The 17,634-nt window shown below is 38.9% G+C and overlaps 1 protein-coding gene across 4 annotated transcripts in view; it reads right to left on the minus strand.

Moving 5' to 3' along the window:
• PLA2G4A (phospholipase A2 group IVA) overlaps positions 1-17,634 on the minus strand; it is a 164,511-nt gene that overhangs the window by 60,190 nt on the left and 86,687 nt on the right. For all 4 annotated transcript variants that reach the window (XM_060643668.3, XM_060643670.3, XM_060643669.3 and 1 more), the window contains one exon: positions 1,305-1,441. In XM_060643668.3, coding sequence (XP_060499651.1) covers positions 1,305-1,441 — 137 coding nt within the window. The remainder of the gene's footprint in view (positions 1-1,304; positions 1,442-17,634) is intronic.

Below are 17,634 nucleotides of genomic sequence, written 5' to 3' on the forward strand. Positions count from 1 at the left end.
AGAGAAAGAAAGCCATTCAAAGAGTAATAACAAAATGCTTGAGTAGGCGAATTAATCTAAGGGTCCAAGTTTTTCCATCATATTACTCATTAAACAGGCAGGTGCCTGTTCTTTCCTTCAAGGGAAAGAATAATGATGGGCTACACCCTTTTTTCAAAAGAGATAAATCATTTTGAGGGTACATACAAAGAAGGTGGCAACCATAATTCTAAGTTTTTGTTTCTTAGCTAAAGAATCTGATTCAAAATGTTTAAGAAACTATAGACTCTTTATAGGTGAATCTCTATGTAGAATCTATACCTGTCCAATAGAAGGTTATGGTTTAATTCAAAGAATGCTAGAACAGAGGATCAAAAGCCTGACTTTACATGCTGGTTCAAATCACTTGGCTTCTGAGTCAAATTTTCTTTAGTTGAAAAATGAAAAAACTCAGATCCATCTCACAGGATGAGAAGGTACAGAAATTTTAGAGTGCTAGACATATTTAGTATAGTATTATAAGAGATGAACTTTACTATGGCTGCATGATTAAAAAGCCTTGTAAATCAAAGTCAGACATTTTGTAATAAGGTGACACTCATAGTTGAGACATCTGGGGAAGAACTAATATTTGATTTTCAATGTGCTTCTATGAGTTAGGCAAACCAAAAAGTACACAGTAGAGTCTTTGAACATGTTTTATACACGTTTGTGAAAAGTCAAATCTACAGTGCACAAATATTATACATGCAGATGTTTTATGTTTCTATCCAGATTTAGCTGCGCTTAAATACATTTAAAGGATTAATTTCACAATTATATGCAAATCAGTGAAACTTATTGCATTTCTGCATTCAAAAGTTGTTTTTCTTCTTTTATATACTAAGGTATCTTGCATTTCATTCTATTTGCCCTAGAGAAGAAAATGAATACCCAGTGAATCATGGAGACTTAGACATGATTGCTGAAAGATTACAAATCAGAAAATTATAGGAAGATTAAATTAATTACGGGTGGAGTATGTTATTCCACCTCTGTGATATTTATATAGAATTTCAATTGATCTATTTTTAAATTTTACATTTAACTGCATTTTAAGTTACAAACAGGCTTAAAGGGAGTAAATTTATGACAAGAGTCATCATTATGTATGAATTTGCCGTAAAAAACGTTTTTAAGAAGCAAATTATTCAATGAAGCTGCAATACTTCAGTAACGTGAAGTTAAGGTTAATTTTCTAAATCTTCTTTTCTTTTCTAAGGTTTGAGGTAGATAAATGCAAAACATTTAGCATGATATAACTAAGATTTAAAATGCATACTAACCATGTGGAGCCAGAAAGGCCAGCAACGTAAGTAGCACAGTCCAAAATTCCTGATTCATATAGTGCCTTCATCACACCAGAGAATCCGACCATGGCTCGGAACCCTCCACCTGAGCCCAGTATGGCCACCACAGGCACCTGGGATGATGAAACAAAGAGATCATTTGTGAAGCCATAAAATACATTTCTGTTTTGTTTCAACTTTTATGTTATATGTTCTACATTTGGTAATCAGGAATTGTAAATTCCATCATACCTTAATAATAACTAATTTTTAAAAAGGAAAATGTTTCATATAAGACAATCAAGAATTAATGTCTCTTAGAAGGCAGACATTGCTAAAACACCAACTAACTCTATTTAAAAATAACAACCATAACTCCCTATATTTACTTGACCCTTTGCAGTTTTTGGCTTGCTTTCGGGTGCATTTTTTTTATCCTCTCAAAAATCCTGCAAGGTGAACAAAAAAGTCTTTGCTTATTCTGCAGATGGAAGTTCTACAATGGTGATATTACTTGCATAAGGCCTATTAACTGGTGACTTCTAGTTAAGTAAGCACTGTGCCCTCTTGGCGCATAATTCTTACTACTCCTTTATGCTGACTCATTTCAAAATACATGCTATTATTCAAGCAATTAAAAAAGAATGTGACAAGACCTAAAAAATTTATTTACTCTTTATTAGATAAATCTCATTGAGCGGTCTCTATCTTTCAGTCATCACAGGTGGATCCGGGGAATATAGTTTATTTAAGTGAGGCAGAAACATAATAATAATTATGACAATAGTACGAATAGGGACAGATGATATCTGTTGAGCAATTACTATCTGATAGGAACTGTTCTAAGTATTTCATAGAAATTATCTCATTTGATTACCACAAAATCCACATGAAGATTTTACAGGTGTATAGGATTTTATGCTCTTTTATAGGTGAGCAACCAAGGTACTTGGAAGCAAGACCTCGAAAACTTGTTCTGGGTCATGCAACTAATAAATTGCAGTCAGGAGTCAAACCCCAGGTTCCTACATTGGGGTTCATGCTAACATGCCTTACTAAAATAAAGCGCTACAGGTTGGGAGTACGTGAGGTCCAGAAGGTGTGGTGAATTCCAATCAGAGAAACTGAAATGGTAGAGAGAGCTTCATAAATAAAAAAAGAAACCGGTTCTTAATTTTAAAGATGCACAGTTATTCAATAGGGAGGGACGAGGGCAGGGAAGGAGGCCGGTCTGGAAACGGAAGCAGCATGAGTCAACCAAGAGTCTTTCCAGTAGAGAAGCAAAGGCTGTCTGCAACATGACTAAAACACAAGTGTTTGTTTGGAGAGGGAGAGACTGTCATTTTCTTTGTGGTCCTCAACCATTATTGCTTAAGAGAGCTGGTGGTTTCTCTCTCTACTCTAGGGAACAGCTCTTAAAGTGTACACAGCTCTCAGGGTGTCCACAAGGTCAAAACTATTTTCATGATAGCAGTAAGAGGTCATTTGCCTTTTTTTGTTCTCATTACTTCACGAGGGTGTGATGGAGTTTTTCAAGAAATTACAGGATGTGTGATATAGCAACAGATTGGATTCAAAAGCAGATAAGAGAATCCAGCTGTTTTCTGTTAAGTCAAACAACAAAGATAATTGTAAAAATGGATCTCATTTTTTTTTGGTTCTTGAAAATTTGATTATTTTCATAAAATGTTATTTATATTAATATGACATCAACATATTTAAAATTTTTGAATGTTTTTATTTACTTTTGAGAGAGACAGAGACAGAATGTGAGTGGGTTAGGGGCAGAGAGAGAGGGAGACACAGAATCTGAAGTAGGCTCCAGGCTCTGAGCTGTCAGCACAAAGCCCGACGCGGGGCTCGAACTCACAAGCTGTGAGATCATGACCTGAGCTGAAGTCGGACGCTCAACTGACTGAGCCACCCAGGTGCCCCAACATCAACATATTTAAAATAAATACATATTTTAATACGTTTTCTCAGTTTCAGTTTTTAATATGGTAAATATCCATAGAGATAACTCACATAAATAAAATATTTTAGAAGTTTATGGTATTTTTTAAGAGTATAATGGATTTCTGAGACCAAAATGGTTAATAACAACTGCTTAAGACTATCAGGCACATGGTAAGTACAATCCAACATCTTCCAGTAAAATTCAGAGTCTGTTGAGGACAAGACAGTGGGAAGAACAGACAAAGCCACAGGGAGTGGATGGAGGGAAATATTTACTGGACAGACAGAGGATGATGTGGAGGCATTGTGAGATTGCCAGGGAGAAGAGGTGTCTTTTGTTTGACATTGTTTCTCAGTGATAACAATTATCAAAGAAGAAGTTAGAGACAGAAGACTGAGCAGTTCATGGAGCAAAGATATTAGATCATGGAGCAATTCAAGGCTTTAGAAGAAACAAAGTGAAGAAACAATCCCCCATGGGAAGCAGAGCAGAACCTGAACTGTGTGGGGATGCTCTGACTGGAGTTAAATAAAAATTTCCTACTGTTATCAGGTTTTCCTTTCTACATATGTGACAAAGTCTCATTTGCAAAATCAATGTCCAAATCATGGAGCGCATGTGCAGAGATGAGCTCAAGTATTTTCGGCAGTTCCATCTTATCTGTAACAGTCATGGTATCCTCTTCTTCTGAGGTGCAAATGGCAAACAATTCCTCCTTTCTTCTACCCCCTAAAGCGAAGCTTGTGAGGAGAGAAACAGAATCAAGGTACATTTACAAGGAGAAGCCGGTGACTGATCTGACGTTAGGCACAAAAGAGGAAGGAGTGTGGTCAGACTGTTAGGGTTTCTAGCTTTGCTCCCAGCAGATGATGTGGCCATTGCCCAGGAGAAGAACCCCCGGGGCAAGGGGCCAGCTGCAGGGGAAATACTGCACTCAATCTCAGAAATGCAAAATACACAACACGGATGCATTGTGTTCCAATCACTTGGATTCTGATCCTTGGGTATTCATTGACCAATGTGATATATATATATATATATATATATATATATGGAACTATTATTTTAGAACTAGAAGAACCAAAAGTCTATCAAACTCTTATATATGGAAAGGGAAGTCTTAGCGGAGATAGGACGGTGAAGAGCCCGACACCTAGGACTAATTTCCTCATCCAAGGCTTTGTCTAATACCAAGTGGTCCCAACATGGAAGACCCTAGGCATCCTAATTAGATGCAGTTTGGGGACCTCACTGATGAAAACGCATTCCACCGGCACAATGGAGCAATTTAAATGGCTTTGAACCTGCGTATATTTAGATACACAGAATGTTCTCAAACACAAATGTTTAAATTGTCAATAAAGTAAAACACATAAGCTCTTAAAAACTGATCTGGAGGGGAAGGAAAGCTAAGATAGAAAACAGAAGTGGTTTATAAAGTGGGTGAGTGGAGCACAGTACAGTGTAGTTGTAAACAGGCCAGCTAAGAAGTTAGAAGGAGGAGGGATTTGAATTAGGCCTTGAGAGAGGAGTTGAGTTTATAGGCAATGTAGTAATAATAGTGAACATTTATTGTTGCCATGTGCCAAGCACTGAGCCTAAGATCAGGCCAAGATCGTCACTCTCTCTCTCAAAAAACAAATAAACATGTTATTTTTAATAATAACATTAAACCTATACAAATCAGATAGTTTAGAGAAAGAAAACCCTTAGTAACGGAGTACACTGTTCAACACAGAACATACAACCTGTATTGTTGTTTGGAGTCAGATTTAATAAGAAAAGTTGGAAAATTGAACATGAGACCTTCTCCAATCCCCAGCTGCCCTTCTTCCTAAGCCAGTAGCCCAGCATAATTTATGGATGCCTATTTTATATTGTTAGGAATTTTCTGGAAACAGCCACTTGCTCTGGAATTCGTTGTTGTATAACCCATTGTTTTCATTATTGCTTTATAGTAAGTTCTTAAAGAGAGTTTTCACATAAGATTTTTAAGTCTGATATCTGAGCTGCTATCAGGTAAAAAAATGTCAGATGTTTGCACATAAAAATTGAATAATCACATGATGGAAAGACTATGAAGATTATAATTACCATCCTCATTTATCACATATGAATTAATCTGTTTTTATGTCTATCATTTAATTTTCATAACTCTATGAGATATATATTTTCACCCACATTTTAAAGATAAAGTAATTGAAACACAAAGAAGTTCATTTTTCCATTATCATAAAGCTAGAAAGTAATGTCCTGTGAATTCAAAGCTGGATCTGTCAGACTCGAAAGCTTTTAATTCACTATGCTCCAATTCACTATGCTCCACTGTCTCTGAAAGCTTTCCTTACAACTAGCTTTGTGACACGAGGCAAAGAAAATCCTCTTTGAACTCTGTTTACTTCTATGTAGAAATATTGGGTACAATGAACAACCTTGAGGCTTCTTGCTACTAGTAACACTCTAGATTCTATAACTACTACAGAATATGAATTATAAAACTATAAAAGCACAGGATAGGGGTGCCTGGATGGCCCAGTCGGTTAAGCATCTGACTCTTGATTTCAGGTCAGGTCATGATTTCAAGGTTCATGAGATTGACTTTCTCATCAGGCTCCATGCCAACAACACAGAGGCTGCTTGGGATTCTCATTCTCCCTCTCTCTCTGCCTCTCCCTCACTCACACATACTCTCTCTCTCTCTCTCTCTCTCAAAATAAACTTAAAAACAACCTATAAAAGTATAAATTTTTATTAACTACAAAAACGGGAGATTAAACTTATCAAGAAAATACTGTGTACCTGGTATGAGCTTGGGTACTTTCATTCAATGTGTTTCATTTAATCTTCCCAGGCCTCTAAAGGAGATCAGCATTATTTCCATTTTTCAGATGAAGAGCAATTCAGTGCACATAAATACCTTGTCCACATACAGACAGCTGTTAGGTCATAGAACCATGGTGTGAACAAAGGTGTCACTGACATGATAATTCATTCCCTTTCCTTTCACTCACTGTTCAGAAAGACAGGGTAATCTTTATTGAAAAAAAACATTTGATATTTAGCTAATTTATATTTCAGATTCATGTGTCACTTCAGATGATATCAGCACAACTTTACCTAACAAATGAAGGCTAACTTTTGATGTTTTAAATGTCTTGGTCATTCCAAAATAGCTTCAAAGAAAGCTGGAGAGTTATAAGATGCAGCTGTTAGACCTGGCTCAAAGTCTAAACGATTTAAAATAAAGGTTATTGAAAGTTTTGGGGTTATATTTAGACCTTATAGCATCAGAATTTGTGCATAAATGATATCAATGAATATTTCTCATACTTCTCTCATATGATTACAGGAAATGAATTTTCACTTACCAAATATCCTGTGGTTTTGATTAAATTATTGTAATGCAGGGGCATATGGATATTATTAATTTCCTCCCTTGCAAAAGAAAACTCTAAAATGCTTAAGGATTTTTTTTTACATTTTCATAAATTTTTATGGTCTGAAAATTATACAGAGACTTTTTGCTTCCTTGGCTCCCCTATTAGTCAGGGTTCTCCAGAGACACAGAATCAACAAGATGTATCTATATATCTACCTCTCTAGAAAGAGATTTGTTATATAGAATTGGCTCATGAAATTAGGATGAATGGCAAGTCCAAATCTGCAGTATGGGCCAGCAGACTCCAGAACCAGGGGAGTCAATAATACAGTTCTAGGGGTGCCTGGGTCACTCAGTTGGTTAAGCATCCAACTTCAGCTCAGGTCATGATCTCACAGTTTGTGGGTTCGAGCCCTGTGTCAGGCTTTGTGCTGACAGCTCACAGCCCAGAACCTGCTTCAGATTCTGTGTCTCCCTCTCTCTCTCTCTCTCTCTCTCTCTCTCTGCCCCTCCTCGACTCACTCTCTGTCTCTCTATCAAAAATAAAATAAACATTAAAAAAATTTTAAAAAATACAGTTCTAGTCTGAAGTCTGGCAGGCGGAGACCCAGGAGAGCCAAGAGTGCAGGTGAAGAGAAAGGCAGTCTGTTGGAGAATTCCCTCTTGCTCAGGGAGGCTGATCTTTTTGTTCTATTCAGGCCTACAAATGATTGTACACCCCCTCTCCCCCCACATTACCCATGGCAATTTATGTACTGAAAATTCACTGATCTGAATGTTAATCTCACCTAAAATCACCCTCCAAGTTGACACATGAATTTAACCATCATAGCCCCATTTCATGTTTTAAAGAGGTAAAAGTATATAACCACCTCTGTGCCATAACTATCAAGTATTAAAAATAATGCTCAAAAATTATGAAAAACACAAAGAGAAAATTTTTTTCCTTGGTAAATTATTCATTTAACAAACATTTTTCACTTGTTATTGGGAAAAAGGTGTTTTTAATACATAACTCTACTGATATTAGATAAAAATATACTTCATTATATTTAGTAAAATATAGACTTAAAATATTTTACTTATAGTACTTTTTAATACACCTAGTCCAGTTCATTAAATGCATTTTTTAATTTCTAAGATGGCTTATTATTTTATTGACTAGTATGAAAGAGGACTACAAATCAAAAAAGTTAAGAAGTGTTAGAATTACTTACGCCAGTTCCTCACTAGTAGTATCAAAGACAGATGGTTATAATCATTTAGATTGTTATGTGTCTGGGTTTCATTTTTGTTAGTAATTATCACTTACAAATTATCCCTTTTTCTTTTTTCACTGACAAAATCAGGCAAATAAAAAGGGAAACAAAAGCAAAAATGAACTATTGGGACCTGATTAAGATACAAAGCTTCTGCACAGTGAAGGAAACCATCAACAAAATTAAAAGGCAACTGATGGAATGGGAAAAGATATTGGCAATGAATCTGATAAAGGCTTAGTATCCAAAACCTATAAAGAACTTAACAAATTCAATACCCAAAAAAACCAAATAATCCAGTGAAGAAATGGGGAAAAGACATGAAGAGACACTTTTCCAAAGAAGACATCCAGATGGCAGGGTTGATGCCTGGTGGCTCATTCAGTTAAGTGTCTGACTTTGGCTCAGGTCATAATCTTGCTATCCTTGAGTTCAAGCTCTGTGTTGGGCTCTATGCTGACAGCTCAGAGCCTAGAGCCTGTTTTGGATTCTGTGTCTCCCTCTCTCTCTGTCTCTCCCCTGTTCGTACTCTCATTCTCTCTCTCTCTCTCAAAAATAAATAAACACTAAAGAAAAACAAGAGGGGCGCCTGGGTGGCTCAGTTGGTTGAACATTGACTTTGGCCCAGGTCATGATCTCGCAGTTTGTGAATTCAAGCCTTGCATTGGGTTCTGTGCTGACAGCTCAGAGCCTGGAGCCTGCTTCAGATTCTGTGTCTCCCTCTCTCTCTGCTCCTTTCCCACTCATGTCCTGTCTCTGTCTCTCAAAAATAAATAAACGTTAAAAAAAAATTTAAAAAAAGAAGACATCCAGATAACTAACAGACACATGAAAAGATGCTCAACATCATTCATCATCAGGGAAATACAAATCAAAACCACAATGAAATGCCACCTCACACCTGGCGGAATGGCTAACATTAACAACTCAGGAAACACAGATGTTGACGATGCAGAGAAAGGGGAACACCTCTGCACTGCTCGTGGGAATGCAAACTGGTGCAGCCACTCTGGAAAACAGTATGGAGGTTCCTCAAAAAACTAAAAATAGAACTACCCTACGACCCAGCAATTGCACTACTAGGCATTTATCCAAGGGATACAGACATGCTGTTTTGAAGGGACACATGCACCCCCATGTTTATAGCAGCACTATCAACAATAGCCAAATTATGGAAAGAGCCCAAATGTCCACTGACTGATGAATGGATAAAGAAGATGTGGTGTGTGTGTATATATATATACATATATATATATGTATGTATGTATATATATATACGTACATATATTGGAATATTGCTCAGTGATCAAAAAGAATGAAATCTTGCCATTTGCAACAATGTGGATGGAATTAGAATGTATTATGCTAAGTCAGAGAAAGACAAGTATCATATGATTTCATTCATACGTGGACTTTAAGAAACAAAACATAGGGGAAGGGATGAAAAAATAAGGTTAAAAACAGAAGGAGGCAAACCATGAGAGACTCTTGAATACAGAGAACAAACTGAGGGCTGCTGGTAGGGTGTTGGGTGGGGGGGATGGGATGAATGGGTGGTGGTCATTAAGGAGGGCACTTGCTGGGATGAGCACTGGGTGTTATATGTAAGTGATAAATCACTGAATTCTACTCCTGAAACCATTATTACACAAAATGTTACTAACTTGGAATTAAATTTAAAAAAATCAGGCAAATAAAGAATGAATGTCACAAATTCCACATTATTGAAATTTATTTCTGATTATTTATTTCTATGCCCTCTAATTTGCCCCCAATTATCTCTATGTTCTTGCCAGTTTGAAGAGAAATCTGGTATGAATATAAAATCAGAACCCTTTCTTCCTCTACTTTTACTGAAAGTCAATTTTCCACAGTGCCAACCACCTCCAAACCCTCTGCCCCACAAAGCAGAGTCAAAGCACTTGAACATGCATTCCAGGAGGTAGCCAGGTCCTGGTTTTACGATCTTCAACTGACCAGTCCAATTTATAAAAGGTGCCAGAGAAGCTCTATTGAAAATTAGAGAGCCAACCCTGTAAATGTAAAGGAGGACAGAAAATGTAGCATTGATTTTTTTAAAGACTGATTATCTCCATATTAAAACTGTTAGGTTTTACACTGCTAGTTTGTACATCCTAGGTTGTTGCTGTTGTTGTTATTATTATCATTATTATTATTTATCATTTGGATTAGAGTATAGAAGCAAAGTTGACAATTATCGAGTCTGATTAACCAGTGCATCCTCACAGTATTAGCAATGGTAGGAGCAGTCATGGCTGCCCGGACTTGTGTAAATGGTAATCCCTGCAGTGTGCATTGCCTCCCCACCACCCTGTGCCCAGTACCAGCCCTCCCAAGGTGCTGCCCAGTCCATTTCTGGTCAGAAACTTAGGCAACATCTTTGTACACAAAGAGAAGGAGCTCACTGGCTTGGTTTGCTTCATGAAACATACAAAAAATAGTGTATATGATCTCATTTCAACGTATTTACATTTTTTCCCCAGCACAGCCATAATTTCACATGTAAAATTTAAAAAGTGAGTTTACGTTAAATTAAAATATATTATTGTTACTAGCATTTTGTTTTCATCGGGCCGCTGGCCCTTCAAGCCCAGTAAGCTTCCTCACATAATGCCTGATTTATAAAACAAATCACTGAAACCTGCAGCAAATCCAGCACCTGTCCCCATTGGCCTCCTCCTTCCTTGCTCCTGACACATGTGTTCTTACGTGCCTCCCCCTGAGCCTGTCTCCCCGAGAGCTCTGTGGTCTGCAGGAGTCACCTGCCTCATAGTGGACAACCCTCCTGAGTGCAGTCTGGGCCGCTTGGACATCTACTTTCTAGGCCAACTTCCAGGTCTCTTATTCCTTTGGCTGTTCACATCCCACCACTACCTCAGAGGAGAAAAACTCCAACTCCACCTTGTGCGTCCTCGGAAGCTCACACCCGCTCAGTGCTCCTTTCTGGCCTCTACCCTTGGGACTTTCACACTGTCTTCCCTGTGATACTTGCATTCTGGGAGGGGAATAGGAATTGAGAGTACAAAGTGCTGTTGTCACCAGGAAGGGAGGGAGCAAGAGGAAGAATGTTCTAGATGACAGAAACAACACAAACGAGGAATAAAAATTCTTATTGACTACTCAAGGTTGACTTCTATTACCTCCCTCAGAAACGGCTTTGCTTTGCTTCGTTCTCTGTCACCAAATGGACTCTTTTCTCTAGTCTTTCACTTCCTTTATAGGACAAACTTAAGTAAGAATAGCACTCAGAGAATATATTACTCAAGGTCCGTTTTGATTTTCATCAAAAGATATTTGTTTAAATTGAAAGTATCTCTTGGGGCGCCTGGGTGGCTCAGTCGGTTAAGCGTCCGACTTCAGCCAGGTCACGATCTCGCGGTCCGTGAGTTAGAGCCCCGCGTTGGGCTCTGCGCTGACAGCTCAGAGACTGGAGCCTGTTTCAGATTCTGTGTCTCCCTCTCTCTCTGACCCTCCCCCATTCATGCTCTGTCTCTCTCTGTCTCAAAAATAAATAAATGTTAAAAAAAATAATAAATAAATTGAAAGTATCTCATAAATTGTGCCTTGGGACGAAACACTTTCTCTTTTGTTCTCTGCTGCAGGTGAAAGTAAAATTACTTTCTCTTGCTTTCCCACTATTATAGTTCCAGACTCTAGTCCCCTAACCAGCTTTGCTTTGTTATGGTCAGTTACTAGGGAACATAAAAACTAGTGAGTAGCATTTCCCTTCACAGAAGACTATAATCTGGGAACTTCATCTGACCAAAAAGTATTTTCAGACCAGAAAATTCATAAGAATGGCCTCTGAACGATCCAACTATGCCAAAAATCCCCACGTACAGAGGCTTGCAGGTCTTAGTCATAGGAAAGATCTCAGGCCTTTATTCATAAAGAAATCACACTGGTCAGAGACACTGTTCTAACAACAAGCCTGCTTATCAGATTTGAATTCCACAACAGCAAAGTTGAAAGAGAAAGGAGTGGTTTGAAGAAATTACCTCAAGGGAACACATAAGGCATGGAGAGATGGCAGCTGATTGGAAAGGAGACAGACCTGAGAACACTCAAATCCATTCAGTCAGGACGAGGAATGACCTGTCACTTTAGAAAGACTTCCATCTAAATGATTAAAATCAATACATTTCAAAATTTTTTTTTAATTATTGAGAACACATTTTTTTAAAGTCTTAGTATTTAAGAGAATAAACTCCTGAGTGATTAGATGCCTCAGCTCTTTGACTAACTCATTGTCCAGATGGAAAAGCTCAGATTTTATTAAATTTGACAATTATTGCCCTTGGGTGTTATGCAACAGAAGAGCCACACTCAGGTACAATACTATTTTCTTGAGCAACTACTACATGCTCTTACACATTGTGCTGGAGGCTTATAAGCAGTAGTACTCATCCTGTGACCTAATAAGAGCCCCAGGCTCCATTTTACAGGTGAAGCACAGAAGTGAAGGACCGTGCCCAAGTTTATGCTGCTCTAATTTATTTGACATTTCAATTTGACGCTGAAGTCCTAAACTGGATGCTGTCTGTTGAACACTTGGAATAAGACAAGCACAGTCTCTGCATTGAGAATTAAGAACTGAGTAGAAAGTGAAGTCTTATCAGAGAGCAAGGGAATTGGGAACTTAAGACACCCTTCTCACCAAGGAGTAACATAAAAATAGGAAAGGGACGCCTGGATGGCTCAGTTGGTTAAGCATCTGACTTCAGCTCAGGTCACGATCTTATGGTTCATGAGTTCCAGCCCCGTGTCGGGCTCACTGCTGTCAGTGCAGAACGTGCTTTGAATCCTCTATCTTCCCACCCTCTCTGCCCCGCCCCTGCTCATGCTCCTTCTCTCTCAAAAATGAAGAAAATTTTTTTTAAAAAACAGGAAAACATTACTTGTGGGGATGGGTGGTTCTAAATATATCTAATCTAATTATTCTGGACAAGAGAAAACAACTCTAGACCGAACTGAAACAACTACAATAATTCCAGGAACGACTTCCAAAAACACGGATTTAATATTTTTGAAGAAAATTCCACGGAACACATAATTACTTTATTCTCCATCCCTTGCAGAAAAGCCAATTAGTATGAATATGAGGCCAAGTTTCATTTTCCTAGGAACACTCCTTTTTCCACAAAAAGAGGACTGCCTAGGGGCAGAGAGAGGGGGACAGAGGATCTGAAGCGAACTCTGTGCTGACAGCAGAGAGCCCAATGCAGGGCTTGAATTCCTGACCTGTGAGATCATGACCCGAGCCAAAGTCAGACGCTCGACCAACTGAGCTAGGCACCCCGCCCCTGCACACATACGTTTCTAATTGAACAGTTCAAGCTGGGATCTTTTCCTCCAAACCTTCTCCTCCACCTGCGTCTCCTGCCTCACGACCTGATTCTGTGTTCCTGGGTTCAGAGTCTCTGATCCCTCCCTCTAGCTACTTCATCCCCTGGAGGCAGTGCGAAGCTACCTCCTGAATCTGTGCCCTGACTCCCACAACGCAAGACTTACTGAGGGTCTATCGTGTGCTAAGGAGCCTTTGCCAGGTGCTGGGAATATGAAGGTTAAATAACACAGCCACTGCCCTGGTCTTCATGTAACTTATATTCCACTGGAGAGAACAGACATTAAACGAATATCTGTACAAGTATTTTTTAAGTATACGTGTTGTAAATGCTAAAAAGATAATGTGCATATATTTGTGCCATTAATATAGAGAATATAACTGAGACCTAACAGATGTGGGGGGAAGGAGGGAGGAGCTGGTGAGGACAACAGCCTCAGAAGAAGCTAAGTATGTGGTGCTTAAAGTTGGGAGGGTCCTAGGTACCCCAAAAGGCGGTGGGGCGGGGACAGGGTGGCACAGGGAAGCACAGAGAGGAGAGAAGGGAAGCACACAGAGAGAGAAGAAACTGTGTGGAAAAGCACCACATGGGGAAAGGTTCTGAGGGGACATGGGACCAAGAGGCACCTAGTGAAGGAGTGTGGTGAACTGGGGGTGAACTGGCAAAAATGGATGCTAGAAAGATGCCAAGAAGCCAATCCTAAGAGCAGGAAAAGTTTTTTAAGCTTGGGTTTGAGAGTGAACAGGACATGGGGGAGGGAGGACAGGCCTTAGAGGAACTACAGAAAATAGAGGTGTTGTGCTCAGATTCAGACCTGCTGAGTTTGAGATGCAAGAGATACCAGTGAAGGAATCAAGTAGGTACCTAGATATTCAGGCCTGAAGCTCAGAAGGGAGGTTCTAAGTTGTTGACCTACATGGGGAAATTCTTCGTACACAGGCGGTGGGTGACATAGAAGGGAGAGAAAAAAATTTTTTTAATGTTTTATTTGTTTTTAAGAGAGAGAGAGAGAGCACAAGCGGGGAGGGTCAGAGGTGCGGGGTGGGGGACAGAGGACAGGAAGCAGACTCTGCACTGAATAGAGAATGTTTCAAAAAGTAGGGAAGCATCTATCATTTGCACCTACAGGGCTGGGGAGAGACAGGGCCAGGTCTTTTGTACTTATTAGTACTGGCGACTGGAGGAGCAGATGTGGTAGAATCATGAGGTCTGAGAAAGTGAGGAAGGAGAATGAGATTGTGCAGAAAACTCTAGAGAAGTTTGTGAACATAGGGAGAGAAGTAGAGAGAGGGGGGAAGGGAATGCACATCCCAGGGAGACTTTTTGTTGTTCCTTTTTTCCCCTTCATGTCGGAGTTTGTATTTTTATAGTAAAAATCTATACAGAGGTAGAGGCAGACAAAGGGGGGGGGGGTGGTGCAGCGGCTCTGGGAGGACCAATTGATATCCTGGGGCTCTTAGTTGGGGTTGGCAATCTGTATCTGATGTAGATCTGCATTTGAAAGAAAGGAGCTGTTTTCTCCACTGAATTCAAGAGGGCAGGAGCAAAGGGTAGCATCGGTTATGGGATATGGCAATCCTCTGGCAAGAAATGAAGGATTTGTCATCTGATGACATTTGATCTCTCTTTGATTAGGAGACAACTCTATCAGTTGTGAGGGGAGCAGAGCATAGATCAGCAGCTGGGAGGGAAAGAAATAATTGTTGCAAATAACTGGAAAGCAGCTAAGCAGGGAAACACTGAGATTACAAAAACAGAGTCTCCCAAGAGAAACTGACGGCCAGGAATCACAGAGGTATCCATTCCCTGCTTGTTTTCTAGCAAACTCATTGCTCGAGGCCTGACCAACAGTCTTCAATTCCAAGGAGGACTTTCCATTGCAGGGGAGGAAAAGGTTTTCCTCGACCCTTTTAAGGTCCCTGACTGGCTCTGAAAATGAAACTGACAAGAGGGATTCACAGGAGAAAAGCATAGAAATGTATTTAAGGGAAGTTTTATGTGACATAGGAACCTTCATAAAGAAATGAATATGCAAAAAACTAGTTATACCTGAGTATTTTTAATGCTGGGTTTGATGAAGAGTGGGTAGTCATATAGAAGCAGGATAGGCCGGAGGATGAGTGGAAATGTAGAAAACTGGAGGAAATTTAGCAAGACCTGTCTGTTTATATTCTTCTTGGAATCCCTTTGCCTTTGGAGATAAGGATGCTCTTTTCCTCCAGGTACAGGGAGGGGTCCTCTTGCATGAGGGTCTTATGGCCTGCCGCAGGGGAGAAGGGTGGGAGGAGGTCACAGAGAGCTTACTGCTTCTGTTTTCTCAAACTCCTTCAGCTTGACATATTCAATATGCTGAGCTGCCCTATGTTGGGTCAGTGAGTCCTGAACCCGATCGGCATCTCTCCACCACAGAGAAAGAGTGGGTCACCCTATTGCAAGCTCTTCCATCCTTCCATTCACGCCTCTTTTTAAAAAGAACCTGTGTTATCTGCTTAAATGTCTTTCTCTGCAACTAGGCTTTAAACTCACCGAGGAAAGTGACTGTCCAGCTTTGCTCATCTCTAGTTTTTAGCAGTGGCTCAACAAGTGACAAATGGCAGAAATGAAAAAAAAAAAAAAAAAAAAAGAAAGAAAACTTGAAATACCATTTCTCTGCTCCAAGGGTATAACAATTCCAAACAAGGATGGGGACGAAAAGAAGATTGTAGAACTGTTGCTGAAAGATTCACTATACATTAAAAACAACAAACGAAGACAAAAATTTCTCAAGAAGCTAGAAACTTCTGAGTAATATGCAGAGAAGGAAATGTCTTCAAAGAGTAATTAACCTGAGACAATGATCAACCACAAGTGCTACCAGGGATTTGTATGGTGACAAGCAAGATGGATGGTTGAAAAGAAGTCTCTCTTCTTTTTTTTTCTTAATAGAAACCTCAGTAGAGGTTTTGCTTCTCCTCCAAGCTTTCCTTCAGCAAAAATTCCATATAAGCAACACTTTACCACAGAGTCTACTCCTTTAACAAAAAAGTCATTCCAGCAGCAGCAGCAGATTGGCTTTCAAACACCTCTATGTCCACCAAATAACACATTTGGAAATCTGCAATCACATTTGGGACAGATGTGCCTATCTGGCTCCCTTATTCAGAATTTATGTCTCATTTCCAATTGCATTTTGCCCTTAATTTATAATAATCTTGAATCCTTGGTCTATGTGTGCATGTATGGGAGTGTGTGTGTGTGTGTGTGTGTGTGTGTATACACACACGCATAAATGCGTTACTTATGCATTTAATAAAAGGATAGACCAATAAATGGATGGACAGGTGGATAGATGGGTAGATAGATGATAGATCAGTGAAGGGAAAAATGAATAAATGGACAAATAGCCAACAACTGGTTTACACATTACATGTTATTGAACAATAAATGATATTTATTTTCCTGGAAATTAAGGGAAGAAAAAGAAGTTAAAGTACAAATGAAGGATTATACTTCCTATATTTGTTCACAAAAATATTTTAATTTTAAGATCTCTCTATCATTAGGATGATGAAAACATTAAAAAGTAGAGGTCATCATTCTTAACTATTTGGTCAATCTGGGATGATAGACTTTAGCTTCCTGTGATGAAATATTAAGAATTTGAAACATTTCCTTTTATCTCTCCCATTCACATCTACATAGTTTGGTTAACTGTGTTATCATTGACAAGACTTGTAGCACTTTCTTCTTGTTTGGTGATGATAAGTCTCACATTTGTTTAATCTTAGTCCATATTAAAGTTAATTCAATGATCCCAGAGGGGAGGGAGCTAGAGGGATGGCCAAAATGGGCGAAGGGAGTGGGAGATACAGAATTATGGTTATGGAATGAATAAATCACAGAGATGAAAAGTACAGCACAGAAAATATCATTAACGGTGTTGTAATAGTGTTGTGTGGTGACCCATGGGAGCCACACTTGTGGTGGGCACCACGCAATGAGGAGACTTGTTGAAACACTGTGTTGTACACCTGAAACTAATGCAACATTGTGTGTCAACTATACTTTAATTAAAAAAATAATAAAAATAAAATAAAATTAATTCAATGATCTTTTTACATCTGAGGCTAATCTTTTCTTACTATCAATAGCTTGTTTGTGTGTAAGTATGCCTATGCCTCTTTGTAAAAAGAGTACCTGATCAATATTGCTAAATACGGGCAGCATTTGTGATGATCTTCCTCAAAGAATCTGTATTTACAAAACACTTACCTCATCTTAAAAAACTGAAGATATAATACTCAAACTCAGTATTTCCATACTTGGGTGAAATTTGGGAGACAGTACAAACACAATTATTATTGAATTGCAGTAACATTGGAAAATT

This window comes from Panthera onca, chromosome F1 (assembly GCF_046562875.1).
Source record: "Panthera onca isolate mPanOnc1 chromosome F1, mPanOnc1 haplotype 2, whole genome shotgun sequence".
Classification (NCBI taxonomy): domain Eukaryota; kingdom Metazoa; phylum Chordata; class Mammalia; order Carnivora; family Felidae; genus Panthera; species Panthera onca.